Source organism: Microtus pennsylvanicus, chromosome 1 (assembly GCF_037038515.1).
Source record: "Microtus pennsylvanicus isolate mMicPen1 chromosome 1, mMicPen1.hap1, whole genome shotgun sequence".
NCBI lineage: Eukaryota > Metazoa > Chordata > Mammalia > Rodentia > Cricetidae > Microtus > Microtus pennsylvanicus.
Window position 1 is genome coordinate 62,605,907 of NC_134579.1, and position 20,967 is coordinate 62,626,873.

Consider the following 20,967-nt stretch of genomic DNA (forward strand, 5'->3'; position numbering starts at 1 on the left):
GTGTGCGCATGCACGCGCGTGTGTGTAGAGGTAGGACAATTTACAAGAGTCTGTTCTTTCTTTCCACCACGTGGGTTCTGGAGATTAAGCCTCAGGTCTTCGGGCTTAGCAGCAAGCATCTTTACCCATGAGCCACTTCATGGGTCCCTCCTTGGAAAGGTTTAGGAAAGGCCAGCTTACCCTAAGCCCACACCTCCTCTCTGGAGCCTCATCTTTCCTTAAAAAAAGGGTTCTTCTTCCTTCTGATAAAGGATGCTCTCGAGGTGTTTTATAGGTCAAAGGTTCCTTCTTCCCTGCTGGGAAAGGGGCAGATACAATGGAATAGTTTCTCTGAGAATTGACACCTGGATGATGTTTGTCAGATCAAAGGCCTCCTCCCTCCCTTCTGGAAAAGGGTCCATTATTGTTTAAAAACCAGCCCTGAGCCTGCATCTGGTGGGATATGACTGCAGCCTTTAGATCTTAAGGACCTTATCCTCCCTTCTCTCCCAAGAGTTTTTCTGAGGCACTGCCTGCTAAGAAAATGCCCAGTATACTCTCAATACTCTTCATTGGCTTAATAAGCATGGGGATCTGCAACTTTCTCTCATGGAGTATTTATTCCCCTCCCTTCCTCCCCCTCTCCCTTCACTCCTTCTGTCCTTTTCCGGTATTGGAGACTGATCCCAGAATTCTGCTTATGTTGTAACAGTAAGCTACATCCTTGGCCCTATTATTTTGAGACAGGGTCTCTCTAATTTGCCCAGAACTGCCCATCCTCCTGCCTCATCTTCCTGAGTCTTTTTTTGTTTGTTTGAAACAGGATCTCAATATGTTGCCCAGGCTGGTCTAGAAGTGATGATCCTCCTGACTCCAGCTTAGAGCCCACAGGTGTGCCCCACCATGCCCAGCCTCTTGCCTGTCTTGTAAGGATGTCAATCCTACTGGATCAGGCCCTCACGTTTATCACCACATGTATCCTTGATTACATATAAGGAAGGCCCTGTTTCTAATACAGTCACATTGGTGCTAAGGGTTTCTGTCTAAGCTTTGGAGGAAATGCAGTTATGTCTATTACAATAGTAAACCTGATTTTAGAATTTGGGGGGTCACCTAGCTGTGTGTTTGAGATTGGAGAGCCCCCTTTGGGAGTCTCAGCTTCTCTGTCCTAACATGTGGCCAACTTTCATGGGGTTGTCAAGAGGCTGAAATGAAATTATCTTACGGATTAAAAATCCCTCCCTATACACCAGCAATGACTTCATTGCTCTTTCTATTACAGTGTCATCTTCAAAGTATGCAGCGTGACTTTCATTTTATCCTATCATTCCCCCTATGTGCAGGAAGGTGCTGGCAGCTGACAGGAGGGCCTAACGGGGATTCCCACCCTGTTCTTGCAGAAAGGGTTGGAGGAAGCTTGCAGTGAGAACACCAGTTCAGGAGAGGACTTCTGTTACCTAGCTCTTCTCACAGAAGCTGCAGAACAGCCCAAGGATGCTATTGATGACATGGATGGCCACCAGGAGAAGCTGGAGGAGGCTGATACACACGAGGGTGGAGAAGAAGGCCACGTGCCAAACCACAGCCTTAGAGGGCTCCAGGCAGACGGAGGTCCAGAGTGAACTGTCATACAAATAATTCCTAGCCCAGAGAATAAACAAAAATAGCCAATTAAGAAACTCCAATAGAAAAACACAGGGTTGGGGCTCCCCTAACCCCAGGTCACAGGACTGTGCTTGTAAGGGTGACTGTTACCTGTTGGGAAGATCTTTGAAGGGATAGCCAAATTTCCAAGCTTGTGTCTGATTGAAGGACGAGGTGTCGAACATACAAAAGGGACCATCTTGCAAGGCTACTCCAGAAGTGACAAAGCAAACCAAGGCCCCCAGCAGAGTCAGGCTGCTTGACAACAGAGCAATGAGCATCTGTAGAGGAGACAGGAGACACAGCTTACACGGAACTGTGGTCACGGGACTGGTGAGGTGACACGGTCAAGTCTAGCTTCTCAGGTGGCAGGCATTCTCCACAGATTCATTTAGAACGTGTCCAAGGGTGTCTGTCCCTGGGAAAAGCCCAGAAGAAACTGACAGACAGACACACGGATCTCCATCTCCTCCCTGCACAGAGTCTTTGGCCCCTCCAGCAGGTTGAGACCCCCTTGCTAGTCTACTGCAGTCTCCGAGCTCTGGACTAGCAAAGTGGTTTTCACATGCCCACTTTTCCTCTCTACTGACAACCTATCATTAAAGCCACCAAATTCCCACTCTTGATCTCTTTCAAATCAAGCAAAAAAAAAAAAGAAAAAGGCAAGAAGGAAGCAGAGAAGTTGGCTTGGTTGGTAGAAGATGCAAATTCTGTTAGTTTATCAGAAGCCAAAGGCCATGGTTCTCCTTACGGAGTGTCAACACAATCACCTGGGAATGCTTAGTTGAATGTGGACTCTCTTCAACCCATCCCAGATGTCCTGGGTTAGAAATCACAGGTAAGGCAAAGCAATTTGGGTTTTAGCAAATGCTTTAGAAAGTCTGATGCTCACCCAAGAGTCACTCGCTTAGCCAGGCAGTGGTGGCACACACTTTTAATCCCAGCACTTGGAAGGCAGAGGCAGGCAGGCAGAGGTCAGTCTGGTCTGCGGAGTGAGTTCAAGGACTGCCCAGAGCTAGGCAGAGAAACCCTGTTTCAGGGTGGAGTAAAAGCCACTCGCTCAGGCCAAAGAGAACAGAGAGTAGTAAACAAAGCACCTATGTGTTTGTAGGTAATGTTTTAGCATGGAACGCAGTTGGAGGGCTTCCCAGTGTGCGTGTGGCTGTGGGAACCAGAGCGGGTCTCGTGTGGAGTGACAGTAATGGGGCGCCCATTCACACTAAATACGTATGTGCTGGGTACTTCTGTCAGCTGGACACAAACTACGACAACCCGGGAGAAAGGACCGCCAACTGAGGGTTCGCCTCCCTCGGTTTGGCCTTTAGGCATGTCTGTATAGAATTTTCTTGATTGATGACCGAGGCCATGGGCCCAGCCCAATGTGGGTGGCGCCATCCCTGGGCAGGTGGTCCCGAGAGGTATTAGAAAGGTAGCTGACCATTAGCCTGGAAACAAGCCCATAAGCAGCACTTCTACGGGCTCTTCTTCAGTTCCTGCGTCCACGTGCCTGCCTTGAGCTTCTGCCCTGATCTCCCCCAGTGGTGGATTGTGACCTGGAAGGTGTGAGAGGAAATAAACCCATTCCTTCCTAAGTTGTTTTGCTCATGGTGTTTACCACAGAACCAGAAAGCAAACTAGAACAATATATATGCATATTTCTGTATGACATGCATAGATGTGTACACACACATACATGGAATCCAGGCTGAGCACAACTATGTGGCCTAGGATGACCTTGAACTCGTGATCCTCCTGTCTCCATCTTTCAAAAGTTGGTGTTAAAAGGGGTGAGCCACCATAGCCAGCTTGGGGTGTTTGAAAGTCTATACCAAGGCAGTGGTAATTAATAACGTACAAACTTATTCTGGGCTTGTCATTATTTGTGGAGTAGAAGAATTAGATTATAAATTGGTGGCTGGATTATTTCTAATGGTAAGAAAAAGGTCTCTGTGCACGCGAGCACACGTGCGAACACGTGTCTGAGTGTGTGTGGAGGCGTGTGGAGGGGTACATGTATGTGGTCTGTTTGGGTTCTTTGGTTGGCTGTCTTAGTGCTGAGAATTCACTCCAGTACCTCGTGCACACCAGGCAAATGCTCCATCCCTGAGCTACATCCCAGGCCTCTAAGAAAATGTTCAACCGCCAAGCACTGGGGAGATGAGGCAGGAGGATGACAAGTTCAAAGATAGCTCCAAGTTACACAGCAAAAATCTGTCTCAAGAAAGCCCAGACAGGAGTTGGAGAAAGATGTCTCGTGGCGGAGAGCACTGCCTGTTCTTCAGAGGACCCGGGTTTTGTTCACAACACCCGCCTGACTGCTCCAGACCCAGTGTAACTCTGTTCCAGGGGGTCTGGCACCCTCTTCTGGCCTCCACAGACACCAGGCACACATGTGGCACACAAACATACAAGCAGTCAAAACACCATACACACACGAAATCAAATAATACAAATAAAAATAAAAGAAAACCGGAAATAACTAAGTAAATACATAAAAAAAATAGCCAGGAAGTTTATAGTATACTTAAATTCTATTCATATTATTTTATTTACTTATTTTGTTTACAGTGTTCTGTCTGCATGTATGCCAGCAGACCAGAAGAGGGCACCAGATTTCATTACAGATGGTTGTGAGCCACCATGTGGTTGCTGGGAATTGAACCCAGGACCTCTGGAAGAACAATCAGTGCTCTTAACCTCTGAGCCATCTCTCCAGCTCCCTATTCATATTATTTTAGTATGAGAGAATAAACAGCTTATCACATTTGTGCAGATATCTGTGGTTCTTTGCCTTGACCACCTCTTCTTTCTAACTTTTTTTTTTTCTTTTGGTTTTTCAAGAGAAGGTTTTTCTGTGTAGACTTTGGAGCCTGTCCTGGAACTCACACTGAGATCTGCTTGAGTGCTGGCTGGGATTAAAGGTGTGCGCCCCCACCTCGTAGTGACCACCTCCCTTCTTACAGATGAGTCTGGAAAAATTAAGTCACTTGCCAAGAGGTTGGAGTTGTTAAAGGACATAGCTAGGCGCTGACTTCAAGTCTGAAAACTAAAGCTGAGCCCTCTTCCTCTAGAGCAGAGAACGAGAGAGAGAGCCGTGCTAAAGGGTGGGGCTTGGTGCTTACGTGCCGACAGGGTGCACTGTCGCTGAAGGAGCCCGTCAGGGAGATGAGAGTTGCTGCCACGAGTACCTGGAAAGCAGAGGAGTGTATTAGGAGGAGACTACGTGGGCCTGGAGAGATGGCTCAGTGGTTAAAAGCACTGGCCGCTCTGTCGGACGGCTCAGGTTTGGTTCCCAGCACACACGGAAGCTTACAACCTGTTACTCCTGTTTCAGGGAATGGAACAGCCCCTTCTGGCCTCTGAAGGTTCCGGCACCCACATGGTCCACATGCTTACATATGTACAGTCAAAACACCCATGCACATAAAATAAATGAATCTGAAAGAAGAGACCAGGGGATTTGCATTTCTAGCTGCCACACACAGCTGTTGAAATGAACTTAGGGCCCAGGTTGAACTTAGCCTGTTTTGACTCTGTTGATGCTGACATCCATCTAGCCTTCATGCTTCTGAGCTAAAACCCAACAACCCATGATAAGCCCCCTATTCCTTGTGCTGTTTATGGACCCAATACCAATTTGTTGGAACCACCACCACCTCCCAGTTCCATCCCTGAAACCCTTCGCCTACCATGAATCCTCCTCCCCAGATCCCAGCGCCCAGCATGGCATGCTTGCCAATGAGGCCCCTCGTCAGGTAGGTCGTATCCCAGTTAGGAAAGAGGAGTGCGATGTTGGCTCCGGCGGCAAACAGTGATGCAGTTCCGAGGCTCAGCCCAAGGAAGCGGGAGCAGGTCCGTGAGCAGGCCACCACACGGGGAAAGGACAACATCCTGGGACAATGGGAGACAGTCACAACAGAGCCAGGGTGGGGAGTACCCAACAGGACACGGATGGAGACGGCTTCTGAGAAGAGGTCATGTTGAGGACAGCTGAGACACTTTTCAAACACACTGCCTTGCTAAGTCTTCCATAATAATTGGAGTTATAGCCTCCATTTTCTGACAAGCTTCAACCACACGTATTTCCACAGTCCATTTTGTGTGTGCCCTATTATAGCCAGAGATTATTTCTCATTTTTTAAAATTTTTACATTTTCTTCAGTGTGTGTGTGTGTGTGTGTGTATGTGTGTGCTCGCACACGCGTGTGCATATGTATGTGTGTGTAGGGGCATTCGTGTGACACATCACATGTAAGTCAGAGAAAAATATAACAATTTTCTTTCTTTTATGATTTACCTATTTTATGTATATGGATGTTTTGTCTGTATGTACATCTGTCTGCACACCAGAAGAGGCCGACCGACCCTCTAAGACGACAGTTATAGATGGTTTGGAGCCACTATGTGGGTGCTGGGACTTGAACCTCTGAAAGAATAGCCAGTGCTCTTAACCACTGAGCCATCCTTCTGGCCCAAAGGATAATTTTCTTTCTTTTTTTCTTTTTTGTTTTTCAAGACAAGGTTTCTCTGTGTAGTTCTGACTATCCTGGAACACCCTGTAGACCAGACTAACTGCATAATCACAGACATCCACCTGCCTCTGCCTCCCTAATGCTGGGATTAAAGGTGTGCACCACTACCGCCCAGCCCAGAGGACAACTTTCAAGAGTCTGTTCTCTCCTTCCATCATGTGGGTCCCAGGGATTGGACTCAACTTGTAAGGCTTGTTGGCAAGCACCTTTACCTACTTACTGGGTTATCTCAGTAGACTGTTTCTATCCAATAAAGCTTTTAAAGGGGCCATCAAGATGCCCATTCTCCATACTTAAAGTCAGCGGTATTCTTTGATGATGTTATTTGTCTTTTTGAGTTGGGGTCTCACTGTGTACCCTTGGCTGTTCTCGAACTCAGTATATAGACCAAATTCTCAAACTCCGAGAGATATATCTGCCTCTACTTCCCAAATGCCAGGATCAAAGAAAGGCATGTATCCCCACACCTGACCTTCAGTGGTGTTCTTATCGCTTGTCCAGTGAAATAAGAAAAAAAAAAAGCCATGAACAGGAAGTAACATTATTCAAAGATAATCTGGCTATATATGTAAAGCAATCTATTGAAAATTACTTGAACTAATTTTAGGTTAATAATAGGTGAGTGTAGCAAGGACATAGAATAAAATATTTATATATATCAGGGCCCCATGGTGTGGAGAAAGTCATCCAGTTGCTCATACAGCAAGCAGTTATCTCATCGATTGGTTTATACATTGCTGGGATATTTCAGGGCGAATCCCATTATGGAAGGGAGAAGAGCCATGGCTTCACAGAGTTCTACAGAATTGACAGTGACTATTCCAAAGACAGATGTTCCTTAAGCGCTGAAAATCGGGTTCCTTACTCCCCCCTAAGCTTGTCTAGTGATCTGTCAGCTGTGCCTTTACTGTATAATGGTTGAGGCTCACAGCAGGATACCAGGGACCTGAAGGGGAGGAAGTGGTGAGGAGCTAGGAAAGAAGATGGAGGCCTCCTTTTGAAGCCTACCTCCTTGCACCAGATTCAGCCTCCCAGTTCCTGTCGGGATGTGACTGGTGTCCAGAGGCAAGGTCCTCTAGAAAACACTCCTTCCTGCCAGGCGGTGGTGGCGCACGCCTTTAATCCCAGCACTTGGAAGGTAGAGGTAGGCAGATCTCTGTGAGTTTGAGGCCAGCCTGGTCTACAAGAGCCTAGTTCCAGGACAAGCTCCAAAGCTATAGAAAAATCCTGTCTTGAAAAAAACAAAAACAAAAAACAAACAAACAAAAAAAAGAGAGCGAAAAGGAAATCACTTCTTCCCACCATGCTGGGGTTTGCTTTGTTTTTGTTTTTCCCTTGTACTCAGTTCCACATTATCTTGTGACTTAGGCAGTCTTCCCTCCTCAGACTATCTTGCTATTTAAGGGCAGTGCTCTGCTTTCGACATTCACCCACTGTTCCTCAGAGGACGGATTTTGTCATGGCCTGTAAGGACTGCATTTTGGACCTGGCCCTTTAGCACCTGCTCATGATCACCCGTAAGTGAAGTGTATTGAGACCCCCAATGATCAAAACCAAATTTCCCTGTTTCTTCAGGAAAGGGTTGAAAATTATCGAGCCTGAGCCAGACATGGTAGCATACACCTAGAACCTCAGACTTGGGAAATAGAGGTTCAAGGTTGTCCTCCACAAAGTGAGTTTGAGGTCAGCTGTGGCTACAAGAGACCATGTCTCAAAAACTCTCAAGCCAACCAAACAAAGACTCTCGGTTAATATTGAACTTGAATTTCAGATAACCAACAAATGAAAAATTCTTGAAGTCAGGCATGATGGTGTGTACCCATTAACCCAGCTCCTTGTTGGAAGCAAGAGATCTGGATTTCAAGACTAGCCTTGACTACATAGTATATTGGAGGCTAGCCTAAATTAAAAAAAACAAATTTAGACAAATTAGAGGAAAAACTACAAACCTGAGTGTGGTTTTTTGGGTGAGTGGAATTCAGAGAACCCCTCTAACTGAACACAGTGGGCTCCCAGTACCTTAGTGAATGCCAAGCCATATTCAGCACATAAGACGTGAGAGCGTGAAGGAAGACGTGTTATTACATGTACAGTCCAGAACAGCAAATGCGGCCTCTGCATAGTATGCAGAAGCACACATGCATGCTATGAATGTATGAACACTTGGTTAGATCATTCTGAGGAAGCTTAAGTCATAACCTAAAATAGAAATCTAGACATATTTTGGAGGGTGCACATATGTAGAAGCAATGGACAGAAATGTCTCTGGGCATGCTCAGCTTGCAACGTAAGAGTTTAGGTGAAAACAGGGAACAGGGGTCTCCGAAGTGGAATTAACCCAAGAGTCTGCCCCTGAGGGTGCCAGCCTTGCTTAGTCACTAATAGCCCTTGGCTGGCCTGCACCTCGGACACTGCAGCAAGAACAGGGAGGTCCTATTCTATCTAAAGAGAAAGGGGGCTGAGCCGTGGTTTGACTTTCATTTCCTCTCCATGACCTTTCCCTTAGAAATCACAATATTCTGAGAAATCCTTCCAAATACTTGAGTCAGAAGATTAGTAGAGAGGTGGGCTCGGTTCCATGTGAGTAGAGACAGGCAAGATCAGGTCAAATTTGAGTTTGTTTCTTTTGACAGGGTCTCTTGTAGCCCAGGTTGGCTTAGTCCCGATTAGTTTCCTGCCCTGACCTCCCAAGCGCTGGGGTCTCAGGCATGCACGTTCATGCCCCATAGGTCAAATCTCAAAATTAGGCTGTAGAGGAGGCCCGTGTTCAAACCTGATGTGAAGGCGGGATGAGCCAATCAAACATCAGCCACCGTCTGGGCACAGGGACCATTGTCTCAGAGCGAGAGTACAAATTCTGTCTGTGTCTGTTTCTTCCACTTTTCCCTTCCCATCAACCAAGCCGTCTTTGCCTGGTACTGTGCTAGAGCCTAGGGAGACAAACGTGGAAAAACACAGTCCCTTTCCTTGGGGACTATAAAGCTAGGCGGAACAGGCAAAAAGCAAGGAGAAGGACGTGGTCTGTATTGTAAGATTGGTGCTCTTCGCTGCTACGCCCTGCCCCCCCTGCCGTTCTTGGACACCATTTCATCGGACCCTTTCATCTAGACTTACCTGTGTCTGAAGACAAAAGTCAGGATGGGAGAACAAGAAAGTGGAGGGCGCTCTGTTCAAAATGGGCCTTGTCTCCTGCAGTCCCAGCCAGGACTCCTAGGAGGCAGGGTCAGGAAGGGTCTGTATATATAGAGAGAGGTCACCTGGGCATTCGTGCGTGAGTGGGGAGTGTGCCCACAGCTGCCCACTGGCTGCCGCTGAAGGATCATTTTGTCACATAGGCGAGCCCTATGCTCATGACCCACTCCCTGCTCATTTTCATGTGATCCCAAGGAAGGAAACGAGGGCGTGACCTCATGAGCACAATGGTTTTAAAGCGTCACTGGACGCAGCTGGGAGAGCTACCTCAGCCTCTACCACCACCAGTGCCCCGCCCCCACACCCATTGCACCCACCGTCCTGCTGTATCATCCTTGCTTGTAGAATCTGGACTCCGTGGGCGCAGCAATGAGCACAACCTACCCTTTTTCCTTCTCTCCCCACTTGCTTGGCCTCACAGGGCCGTTCTTCTTCCTTTCCTGTTCAAGCACCAGGCACCACGCTTAGTATCACAGTCACAACAAATGTGGTCTGCTGTACTGCTAGGGGAGCTGCAGACCTGTCCTAGATAAGGTCCTAGTCAAGCCCCCTCCCCCGCCAGATGTGGATACTCCCTGTGATCCTAATAGTGAAGTGGAAACAGGAGCCCTGTCTCAAAAGCAAAAATAAAGCAAAGAGTTTAAAATAACTTCGTGCCATATTTACGGCAAAGATGACAACTAATATCCAAGAATTATTGTGTCTTTTATTTTTTTCTAGAAACTACCCAAGTACTATTTCCCCTTAATTTTCTTTCTCATACTTAGCAGAGATAATTACAGGAGGCAGAATGCACTGTATTTGGCTCTTGGTCATAGTGACCAGCTTAAGAATTTTTAGAAAATAGAAATAAATTCACAAATTCAGGAAGGGGAGGGACATAGAAATCTCTTTTATAATTATTATGTAATGTGTATGGGAGTTTTGTCTGCATGCGCATCTGTGTGTGCCCGGTACCTGTGGAAGCTAGAGGACATGGGATCCCCTGACACTGGAGTTATAGATGGTCGTGAGCTACCGTGTAGGCACCATCAATCAAACCCAGGCCCTCTGGAAGATCGGCCAGTGCTCTTAACTGTTTGAACCACCTCCTTAGGCCCAACCACAGACATTTTAATCACTCAATGGCCTTGTGCAATGTTTTCTGGCAACTTTAGGTCATGCAACTGGTCCTAGAACAGTGGTTTTCAACTGGGGGGGGGTCGCACACGACCCTTTTGGGCTCACACAACCTTTTCACAAAGATTGCATGAAAAATGCAGATATTTACATTATGATTCATAGCAGTAGCAAAGTTAGTTGTGAGGTAGCAACAGAAATAATTTTATGGTCGGGGGTCATCACAACACGAGGTATTAAAGGGTTGCAGCATTAGGAAGGTTCAGAACTACTGTTCTACAGGGTGAAGGCTGTATCTTACTTGATCTGCATACACTGAACCCAGCATGTTAGAAGTTCAAGATTCATTTTACTAATGAATGCGCCAAATAAAGTAACACACAGTCTCTGGTCAGACCTTACTTCTGTTGATGAAACAAAATGATTAAGAAAACCCCTATGTGTATGGATCTGAGTATGTGCATCACAGGCACGCAGTACCTGCGGAGGCCAGAAGAGGAGGCCAAACCCCTCTGGAACTGGGGTTACAGGTGGTTGTGAGCTGCCTGTTATGAATGCTGGGAACCAAACCCTGGAGAAGAACAGGGAGTGCTTTTGACTGTTGAGCCTTCTCTCCCGCCCTAGTTTAAGTTTTTTATTATTGTATTTATTTATTTAATTAGTTTTGTTTTGAGACAGAGTCTCACTGTATAGATCTGGCTATCCTAGAGCTTATCTTGTAGACTAGGCTGGCCTCAAACTCACATAGATCTTCCTGCTTCTGCTACCCTAGTGCTGGAATATAAGGTGTGCGCCACCACCCCGTGGGGGTCTCTACAAACACCAGGGTCAGCAGAGTAATGATCCATGAGAATCTGGTGTGGTCTCCATCATACAGATAGTATAGAGAGCATCTGGGATATTAGCCACCTCCAGTCCTGGTTGTGGGAGTTTGGTATGGTCTGTTTGAACAGATAGCATAGATCACCAGGCTATTAACTAGCTCCATTCCCAGGGTTTTGGATGTCTTTCCTGTTGAGGAGACAATTTTCCGTGTTTAACATTCTTGAGTCCCCTAGTGCCAACCTATGAGCACAAGGATCTTTATGTTCCCATCAACTTCCAACTAAGTCTTTTAAACTGTATACCATCTGGGCTTTTCTTTTCGTTGCCCTGGTACTCAGTATGTTTTCCTGGTGGTTGTGAAGTCAGGCAACTTCCTGCCTTATTCTCCTTTGTATTGGGATTAAGGTGGTCTCCATATGCATTATGTAGGTATGTTTATATATGCAAACTTGTACATGCCTGTAGAAATTTTCATTAAACAGAACCTAAGTTGGGTATAATAGTATGTGCCTGCAGTCTCTGGTAAACAAGAGACTATCAGCCTGGGCAGCACAGGGAAGCGACCACTCCAAAACCAAGTACAGCTTAGTCTCCATTTCATTATAAGGAGCAATAATTTAGAGCTTAAGATAATTCCCCATCTTCCCAGAAATTTGAAATTCAAGAGATACCAGGCTGAGTATAACCATTCTGGCAAGAATGAGAACATCCCCCCCCCCCCAAGACAGTGTTTCTCTGTGTAGACCAAGCTGGCCTCGAACTCACAAACACGTACCTGCTTTCACCTCCCAAGTGCTGGGATTAAAGGTGTGTGCCCACTGCCTGGCTTGTGAGCAGTAACAAAGCATGACCTGTAGAACAAGGGAAAGGGCTATAACTAGCTTTAAGACGTGAAGAGCAGGGTTGAGTGGGGAGCTTGGAATGGCAGCTGGGGCACTGCTCCTTGGGTCAATTTGTGACAGCTAACAAACAACACAGTAAAGAAACTAATGCTGCAGGCTGTCAAGAGGGCTCAACGGGCAAAGGTACTTGCTTTCAAGGCTAAAGATCTCTGAGGCCCACATGGTGGAAGAGAATTGATTCCTGCAAATTGTCCTCTGACCCCCACACAAGTGCTGTGACACTTTCACACCCACAAAATAAATGCAACTTTCAAATTTTTATTTTTCTTATTTTTCTTTTTTATTTATTTATTTATTTATTATGTATGCAATATTCTGTCTGTGTGTACGCCTGCAGGCCTGAAGAGGGCACCAGACCCCATTACAGATGGTTGTGAGCCACTATGTGGTTGCTGGGAATTGAACTCAGGACCTTTGGAAGAGCAGGCGATGCTCTTAACCTCTGAGCCATCTCTCCAGCCCCAACTTTCAAATTTTTATAAACAAACTATATACATACTTGCAACAAACAAAGGCCAGAATTAGGTTAGTTTCCTCATCCAGCTCAGCTTTGGGAAGCAACAGAGAGCTGGTCATCATCCTTTCACAGATGTGTGAGCCTCAGACTTTGGCGTGGTCTAGACCTCATTTAGCCAGAGCATTTGCACATCAGATTATGAATAGGGTTGGGGTGGGAAGGTTAATGCCATAGAAGGCTTGTCAGGCTGGAGGCCTGGGAATAAACAAGACAGACAGAAGTTCCGTTCTCAGGGTACTGAGGTAGGGTCTGAGACAGGAGAAGGGGAAGTTAAGACAACAGGATTCGAAGGAAGGGAAAGAGGAAAAGACAGGCCCAGCAAGCCAGCTGTTTTCCAGTCTTCTTCAGAGTGACTAATCCTCCCCCTCCCCCGCTGATAGCTGACAGAATAGAGCACATTCCTTTAATTGGAGGGAGGAAAAAAAGGAAGTTTCAAGAGGCTGAAAGAGAGGCCACTGGTCACTTGGGTGTTTTCCTTCCTCGGTATAAAAATACTGAAAACTTGAGCCCACCCAAGCTCGGCTTCATTCCCAGCACACTTTAACTGCTTTTGGTTTCACTCTAGTGAACACCTCACTGACCCCTTTACTCAACCCCACCACACTAGAGGTAGATGGACATCCTTCCTGTCATCTCTCCCTCCACTCTAGCTGTACCTCATGGGCAGTCTCTTTGCAGGGTGATCCTTAGGCTTTGGACCTTCATTTCCCCTCCAGGGAATCTCGTTCACTCTCAGCACTGAGCTCCACCTATACTGGTGTTTCTTGACTCTAACTCCAGTTCACCTCTCCCTCTAGCTTGACTCTTAGGTCCAGTTTCCCACTCTGTGTCTGTGAAGAGGCTAGCACACGGAGAAAGTTTGCTCTTGTCAATCATGTCTCATGCATTCAGCAAGGTGCCCACCTGTCAGAAACAGTTCATTTCGTTTTTCTCATCATCTCAGATCAAACTGCAAAAACAATGACACCAAAAACTAATACTGAAAAGTTTTTGTTTTTATTTCCAAGATCAAATATTACAACAGGACATTTACATGTATTTATAAAAAAAATGCAGCAGTTAAATTTATAGATAAGAGGTTTCCTTGAGTTTGGTCCCTCTCTCAGCACAGTGAGCTGACGTCTTCAAAAGACTTCTTCATTCCATTCCCCTCCCTTCCCCACCCTGCTGCACCACCCACCCATCCCAACTTAAGTTGCAATATTAATATAAAGCAACTGGGTACAACACATCGAATATTCACAATTTGGTACAGCCCAAGCCAGGAAATCATCAACAGAGAAATCCTGACTTCAGAAAGCATTTGCCTATAGCCTATGTGTGTCCACGGATATGTCACAGCCAAGTGTCTAACATGCCCTACGTTCAGAGCAAGTGGAGCCCAGTGCGTCTCAGCCAGGAGTTACAGCTCCTGCCTCTGTGACCTTTTGATTTCAGGCTTCCCCCAGCACTTTACAATCACACGAATATCTTGACAAAAACTTCAGTGGATGGTGCAATTTCCCCTTTTCACTGGTCTCAAAGCCTTCATTCCAACTTGAGGAAGCATTCTAACAATAAATGATCTCCTAGTACTGTGGAATTAATGCCCAGAAACCTGAAAACTAAACACCCATAGTAGGAAGCACTGGTCAGAAACACATCACAGGAGCTAGCTCTGTTCACTATTTTCTTGGATTCAGCAACAAGCTGAACTATAGATTAAATTTAGAACCTGTATAAGAATTCAAATCTCAGTAAGACCACCGCTTTGTCCAGGGCAAACTGAGCACACAAACAGCCCAGGAAATATCCAAACACTGTGTTAAGAACTGCTAGAAAAACACTTGTAAAGTAAATACCCCAAATTGACTTCAATTACCTCTTGATAAGAAAGGAAGCGAGGTTTGGAAAAAGACATGAGAGACATGTTTAAAAACACAAATAGCGAAGACGTGCCAGAACTGGGCATCCCAGATGATTCTAAATGCATTGTTCAAACTGAACTCTTACAAAACATGCAAAGATCACAAATACTCTGAAAGTTTCCACAAAACAACACTTACTAGAAAAAGGACTTTCTTAACAGTTAAGGAGAAAGGGGGGGGGGGGGTCTAGATCCTTAGAATTTGTTAATAACCAAAAGAAAAATTGTTTGGAAAAAAAGAATTCTCAGGAGTGAAAAACTTATGTCCAATATTCATGTCAACACTTAGAGCACCCCAAAGTCTACATATGATGTCAGTATCGAACAGCGCTCATCTCTCCACATCCAAGGGTGGAGGTTATCTCATAGCTGTCCTGTCTGCTTGCCAGGGGCTATGAATAGCCTTTATGAACTGGAGAGGTAGACCTACAAAATAAGGTGCAAGTCTGCCAAAGCAAGATAAACAGCTCCCATCATAGGCTTGTCATGAATGAAAAGTGGGGGTCACAGGCTACTTTCTCTAATTAGCTGGTAAAGCTGGGAGCTCTTTGGAGGCAGCACAACAATACAGATAGAAGTATATGATTAGCTTCATAAGCCTATTTGCATTTTGAATCACATCATTTAGTATTTGACATTTTATTGGTAAAAAAAATTGTGAGAAAAGCACACCATAAACTCATTTTGTTGAAAACATGGTATCCAACTGAATATAGGTATTCTGTCATTAGCTTGAAATTCATCCTGGGGACACACACTGTAACATCAGCAATCTTGACACAAGAAAGAAATCAGCACAAGAGTGAATGGTTCCTATCAGTTAAGATTCCCAAACGAGCCCATGAATAAAATTAAAAGGATTCTGAGAAAGGAAAAATTTCAGGCCAGAATTTCTCACTTAAAATAGTTCCCAATTTTTAATAATCAATAGCTGACTCTTGCTATCCTAGATTAAAAACTGTTCTTGGTAATGCTTCGGAATCCAACCAGGATCCTGAATACACACCAGCTCGTAACTTTCTCTCTCTTGGAGACAGGTGATTAGGCATTACCTATTGACCCAGTTTAGCTGGGCTCTTCTTCCCACTGGAAAACCTAAGTGACCTTATAAGGCATATAAAACCTTAGAGCAATTTAATTGCTAGTAGCAGTACCATTATACAATAAAGGTCTGCTGATAACTGCCAAAGAATTAAATGCAATGATGTAACTTCCCGTACTTCTAATGTGGTTGTTCTGAGGCAAATTACTATTACTGGTTCTCTAAAACAAATTTTTTTATTTTTATTTACTTTGTGTGTATGACTGTTTTGCCTAAATGTATATTTGTGTACCACATGCATACCTAGTGGCCTCAGAGGTTAGACAAGGGCATCAGATTCCCTGGGACTGGAGTTATGGATGGTTGTGGCCTACCACGTGGGTATAGGGAAATAATAAACCCAGGTCCTCTGCAAGGGCAGCATGTACTCTTAAGTGCTGAGTCATATCTCTGGCTCTGTAATTTCTGGCTTCTTATAAAATCAAACATAAACTCACTATATAAACTGGTAATTCCACATCTCACTATTTTCCTCCAGAGCAGTAAGACCTGTGTTCATACAGTCACTATTTGTGGTACTGTAGTAGTTTTAATTATAATTTTTGAAAGACTGCATTTAGTTGGAGCTAGAAGAGCATTGTGACGTACAAATACATGCCACAGTAAAGTACAGGTATATTCAATAAAGGATGAGGCAAGGAGAATTTTATTTTTGAGTCAAGATCTTGGAATATAACTCCACACTGACATGGAACTACCAATCCTCCTGCCTCAGCTTCTGATTCAGAAGAGTTGGATCCCCTAGAATTGGACTTACCAGTTGTAGGCTGCTATGTGATTTCTGGGACTCGAACCCAGGACTTCTGCAAGAACAACTGCTCATCTCTCCAGCCCCACAAGCAAATTTCTGTAAACTTCTTCACTATGTTTAATCAAGTAATCAGTGCATATGGAGAACCCAAGTTTATTTTGGGGTTATATGATGTCAGGGCCATATTAAAAACAGCCAAAATTAATCAGGTTAAGCCAGGTGTATTGGCTTGTACTTATAACCCCAGAAGAGCTCAAGGCCAACCTTGAGTGTGCTTTAAACTAAGTACTGGTTTAGCAGTTGTGTCTTTAAAAACCAAAATGTTTAAGAGAATGGTGAGGTTTAGGTAGGGCAACCAAAAATCTATAAATAAACAAAGTGCCTTGGGGGGCTTATTATAGAGTCAGCCATCCTCTTACTTGGAATGTGAATTCTCCTTAGGAAGAAAGAAGCTGTAAAAAGCATATTTGCCTCAATATATTCCCTTCTATATTAATTTATAAAAAATGAGAAGCCGGGTGGTGGTGGCACACGCCTTTAATCCCAGCACTCGGGAGGCAGAGGCAGGCGGATTTCTGTGAGTTCGAGGCCAGCCTGGTCTAGAGAGTTGTGAGTTCCAGGAAAGGCTCCAAGGCTAGAGAAACCCTGTCGAGAGAGAGAAAGAGAGAGAGAGAGAGAGAGAGATACTATATATTAAAGCTTAGAAATACAACTTTAAAAAACACAGCCAAGCGTATTAAATACTACGACTAATTTTTGGAGAAATTAGGTGAAAAACAGGCATGGTGGCTAACTGTAATCCAAGGAGGACCCAGAGGTTCAAGGTCATGTTCAACTACACAGTTACTTAGAGGCCAGCCTGATCCAGACAGCCAAGACTACTTACAGAAACTGTGTCCTGGGTGAGGGGGAGGTTAGCCTGAACTACATAAATGTTTGAAAACAAAACAAAATAAGACAAAAAAGAGAATGGAGAAGAAAGATTAAAAGGTAGTTTCACTTTAGGGATTCATCATATCCAATAACCTAGGCACCCAAGTTCTTTAATGGAGAAACTAACCAAGGCTATAATAATCTCTACTCTTAAAAATAAACAAACCAAATGCCTCTTAATTCTAAGCTGTCTCATTACCGGGACTAACACGAAGGCGAGTCTAAAATACAAATAATCATCACTGAAATACTAAATCTTTGTATTACAGGAGAAATCAATATATTAGAATGGTACTCTTTGGTTATTTTGAGGTCTAAAGAACATTCCCGCCCCATTCTAAAATGTGAACTAGGGATTCTGAGTTTCACAGTAAACAACTGAAATATCAAGTAAGGCAAACCAATAATGTTGAATATTCATTCACCGCCCAATGGCCTTTAGGTATCTGCTCAAGGACAGTGGTTACTCAGGTGGTAGAGACTGAAAGCAGCAGCCTATTCATTAAGGCTGAAGCTGCTGGAAAAGTGTGAGCCCGAGAGGCTGATTCTTCCTATCCTCATTACTTTTCAAGTTTTAGTTTTACACAAGGCATTACTCATAAATTTGTACTCCATAATTTACTATTAAGGAAGTAAACAAATGATCTCTAAATGGTGTGACACTACAAAGATCCCCTCTACAGGACAAGAACTATTTTAAACATCAGCTTAATGGAAAATGGAAAAGGTTACATCTGCCCAAACCAAGTGTGAATTTCCCAACTTACACAACTGCTGAGCCAGTCTAGCTTAAAGCACACAAATTCAGTTCCAGTGCTGGGGACACCTGCTTCACATTCACATTTCAGTCATTCTTAAAACTCAGTAGGCTTACAGCATTAAGCTTTTAAAAAGTAACTGGCTGTTTCAAGATCACTAGATTTGTATACTGTACTCTGTGATTTCATCACAGTGAGGTCTATAAGAGATTGGGTAAAAGATACTTGGACACAGGAAAAAAATGAAAGGAACTGATTAACAAGTACAGTTTTAACACTTTAATTAGTCTGAGAATGATAAAATAAAGGGAGAGACCGGATGTATAATACTTTGGGGATATTTTTATCTGTAAGGGTTATGATTCCAGGCACAGTTCCTCCATGAGATTAATTCTACTAGTAGTTAACCCTATCCTTCTCCACTCATATCAAAACTTAAAAACATCTAAAGTCCTCTGACTTGAAAAGACAGAACTAATCTAGTCCGATTCTGTTTTTCAAATTCTACAGTCAGAGAAGGAAAGTATTGCCAAGATAACGAGAAGCAAAGTTGTTACCCAAGTGTACTAAGCCCACCAAGATCAAACACCATGAATTGTACCCAAGAAGAGAAATCCTGCCTTAATTTTTCAGGAGCCCTCTGGTATTTTTCTCTAGTGTTCAAGTGAGATTCCTGCTAATTAAAGAATTGCTAGTACTGGAGTTTAAAATTCTTTATTACTTGGACAAAGGTCATTACTTACGGATAAACTTAATGCTTCAAATCTAGTATTTTAAAGAGGCAGAGTCAAGAATAAGCCACAGCACCTGGGAGAACACCCCTAATTAAACCTACACTATCCTTCCCTCCTGAGTTCCTATTATCACAGTTCAACCCTGAAAGGGATAACACTCACCTTCCTGCTGTTATCCATGTATACAGATGATTCCTTAATTGGATGAAACAGTTCAAAGAGATCTTAGCTTTCAAAATATTTCCGATGTAGACTACAGACTCAATAGGGTGCTAATACAGTAGAGTTGTATGCAGGACAAAACAAAAAGATATAAAAACAAAGGTTGTTCAATAACCTATCATGAATAATCTATCAGAAAAGATAATTGTATCTTCTTTTTTTTTAAAAAAAAATCTTTCTATGGTTTCCATCTATTCTTGGCAAATAATGCTGCAGTTATTTTCCTTACTGAATTATTTTTAAAAAACAATGGATAACTATCTGTTAAAAATGGCATAATTAAGATTTTATAGGGATAGTACAAATCCCACAATCTTGACCCCAACTATCCCTTCCAGCTTTAAGGAAACAAAAACCTTTAGCTGACAAAGCCGAAAAATAAGATGACCTTATTGTTATAATATTATAATAAAGGGACTCCAACTGACATGGGATAACATACCACACAAGGGTGAGAGAACAGACCCTGGGCTCTAATTTTAATGTGGCCCTTACCAGTAACGACATGTTGAACAAGCTGTATGAATTCCAGTTTTCTTCCTCATTTATAAATGAGTAGAATATACTGTGTAGGGATTGCATGAAGACTGAAGGAGGAAACACACACAGCACACACAGCACACGCTAGCTACTCACAAGCAGTCCTGCTCTGCCCTCAGCCGGTACTGTGCTCAAGTTCAGACAGCATTTCTTTCACAAGTTTTATGTCACTCTCAAGTTTATCTTGTCCCTTTCCTCCTTACTTTAAAAACTTCTGAGCTATGTCTACTACCTATAGGGAATCACTATGTTTAACACAGACTTCATTTGACTGTCCAGTAAAAGCTCCCCCTTGAAAGAAAAACAACATGCAGAAGAACAAAGACAAACTTCTTACATAAATACTTGAGCAAGGCAATATTACCATTTATTTTTCTCATGTATATCTATAACTCTTCCTCCCATGGGCCAATCCTGGTCAAAATGAGTAAAGTCCCCCACAGCTCATCATCCTGACTAAGCTTGATATATGTGTAGTGCCTTGTCTCTTAACACACATATATACTCAGTCATCTTAATTTCTCATAAATGGATTTGCCAATGCTAAGTATATTTAAAAAAAAAAAAAAAAGACCTGCATACACCCTCTCACTCTGAACATCCTGCCTCAGGTTCTCAAGAGAGGTTACTCTACAGAGAACCAAACAGACAGGACAAGAGAACGAAGCCGAGTCCTCGAAGGGACAACTCTTGACTGGTTTGGGCTTTAGCTGGGCTTGTGCTAGAAGTGGAGATGGTGCCAGCATAGCAAAGCTGAGAATGCTCTCACTTTTACCCTGGGGCTCCCGGAGGCTTTAGGCTGCTTACCTTGACTATTAGTTTTGTACATTTGAGAGTATACAGCTCCATTCCTCAGTCAGTTTTTATTCAAGTTCAAAGCTACAACTGAGGAATTAACATGCTTGCTCAAGAAATCCAAACTGTTGGTTAAGCCTTAAGCGCTATAAAAACACCAAAGTGGTATTATTCAGTCACCAATCTAAAGAGAGAACTTTGACTCAAAAGTATAAATGAAATTGTAATTATATAAATATATTTATAAATATTTATACAATTATATACTTATACATAAGCACTTACACAGACTTAGAAAAAAATGTAAGAACATTAATTCAAAAGGACTCACTGAAAAATAACAGAATTTCCCATGATTTCCTTGAGGAGATACATAACCCATTCTTTAGGGAGGTCCCTCAAAATCCAACCATTAACAACCATATTCTACCATCGCACACTAGAAACATACCACATCCCTTAGCTTATCTTTTTAACCCCTAGTTACCAAGAGAGCAACCTGCACGGACACAGGAA

At 43.6% G+C, this 20,967-nt stretch overlaps 1 protein-coding gene across 3 annotated transcripts; it reads right to left on the reverse strand.

Annotated features, from left to right (window-relative positions):
- On the reverse strand, positions 1-9,508 carry Tm4sf19 (transmembrane 4 L six family member 19). Of its 3 annotated transcripts, none has more exons than XM_075966835.1 (6): positions 9,270-9,508; positions 5,313-5,514; positions 4,746-4,811; positions 1,735-1,904; positions 1,437-1,620; positions 1-296 (listed from the first exon to the last, which is right to left on the reverse strand). In XM_075966835.1, exons 2-5 carry the CDS (start codon positions 5,511-5,513, stop codon positions 1,437-1,439), a joined length of 621 nt encoding a protein of 206 aa, XP_075822950.1. In that variant the 5' UTR covers position 5,514; positions 9,270-9,508; the 3' UTR covers positions 1-296. The 3 variants fall into 3 exon arrangements, with proteins under 3 accessions (XP_075822950.1, XP_075822941.1, XP_075822932.1); XM_075966826.1 differs by having other exon boundaries at positions 1-293; positions 5,313-5,587; XM_075966817.1 differs by having other exon boundaries at positions 5,313-5,587.
- Positions 9,509-20,967: the final 11,459 nt, after the last annotated feature.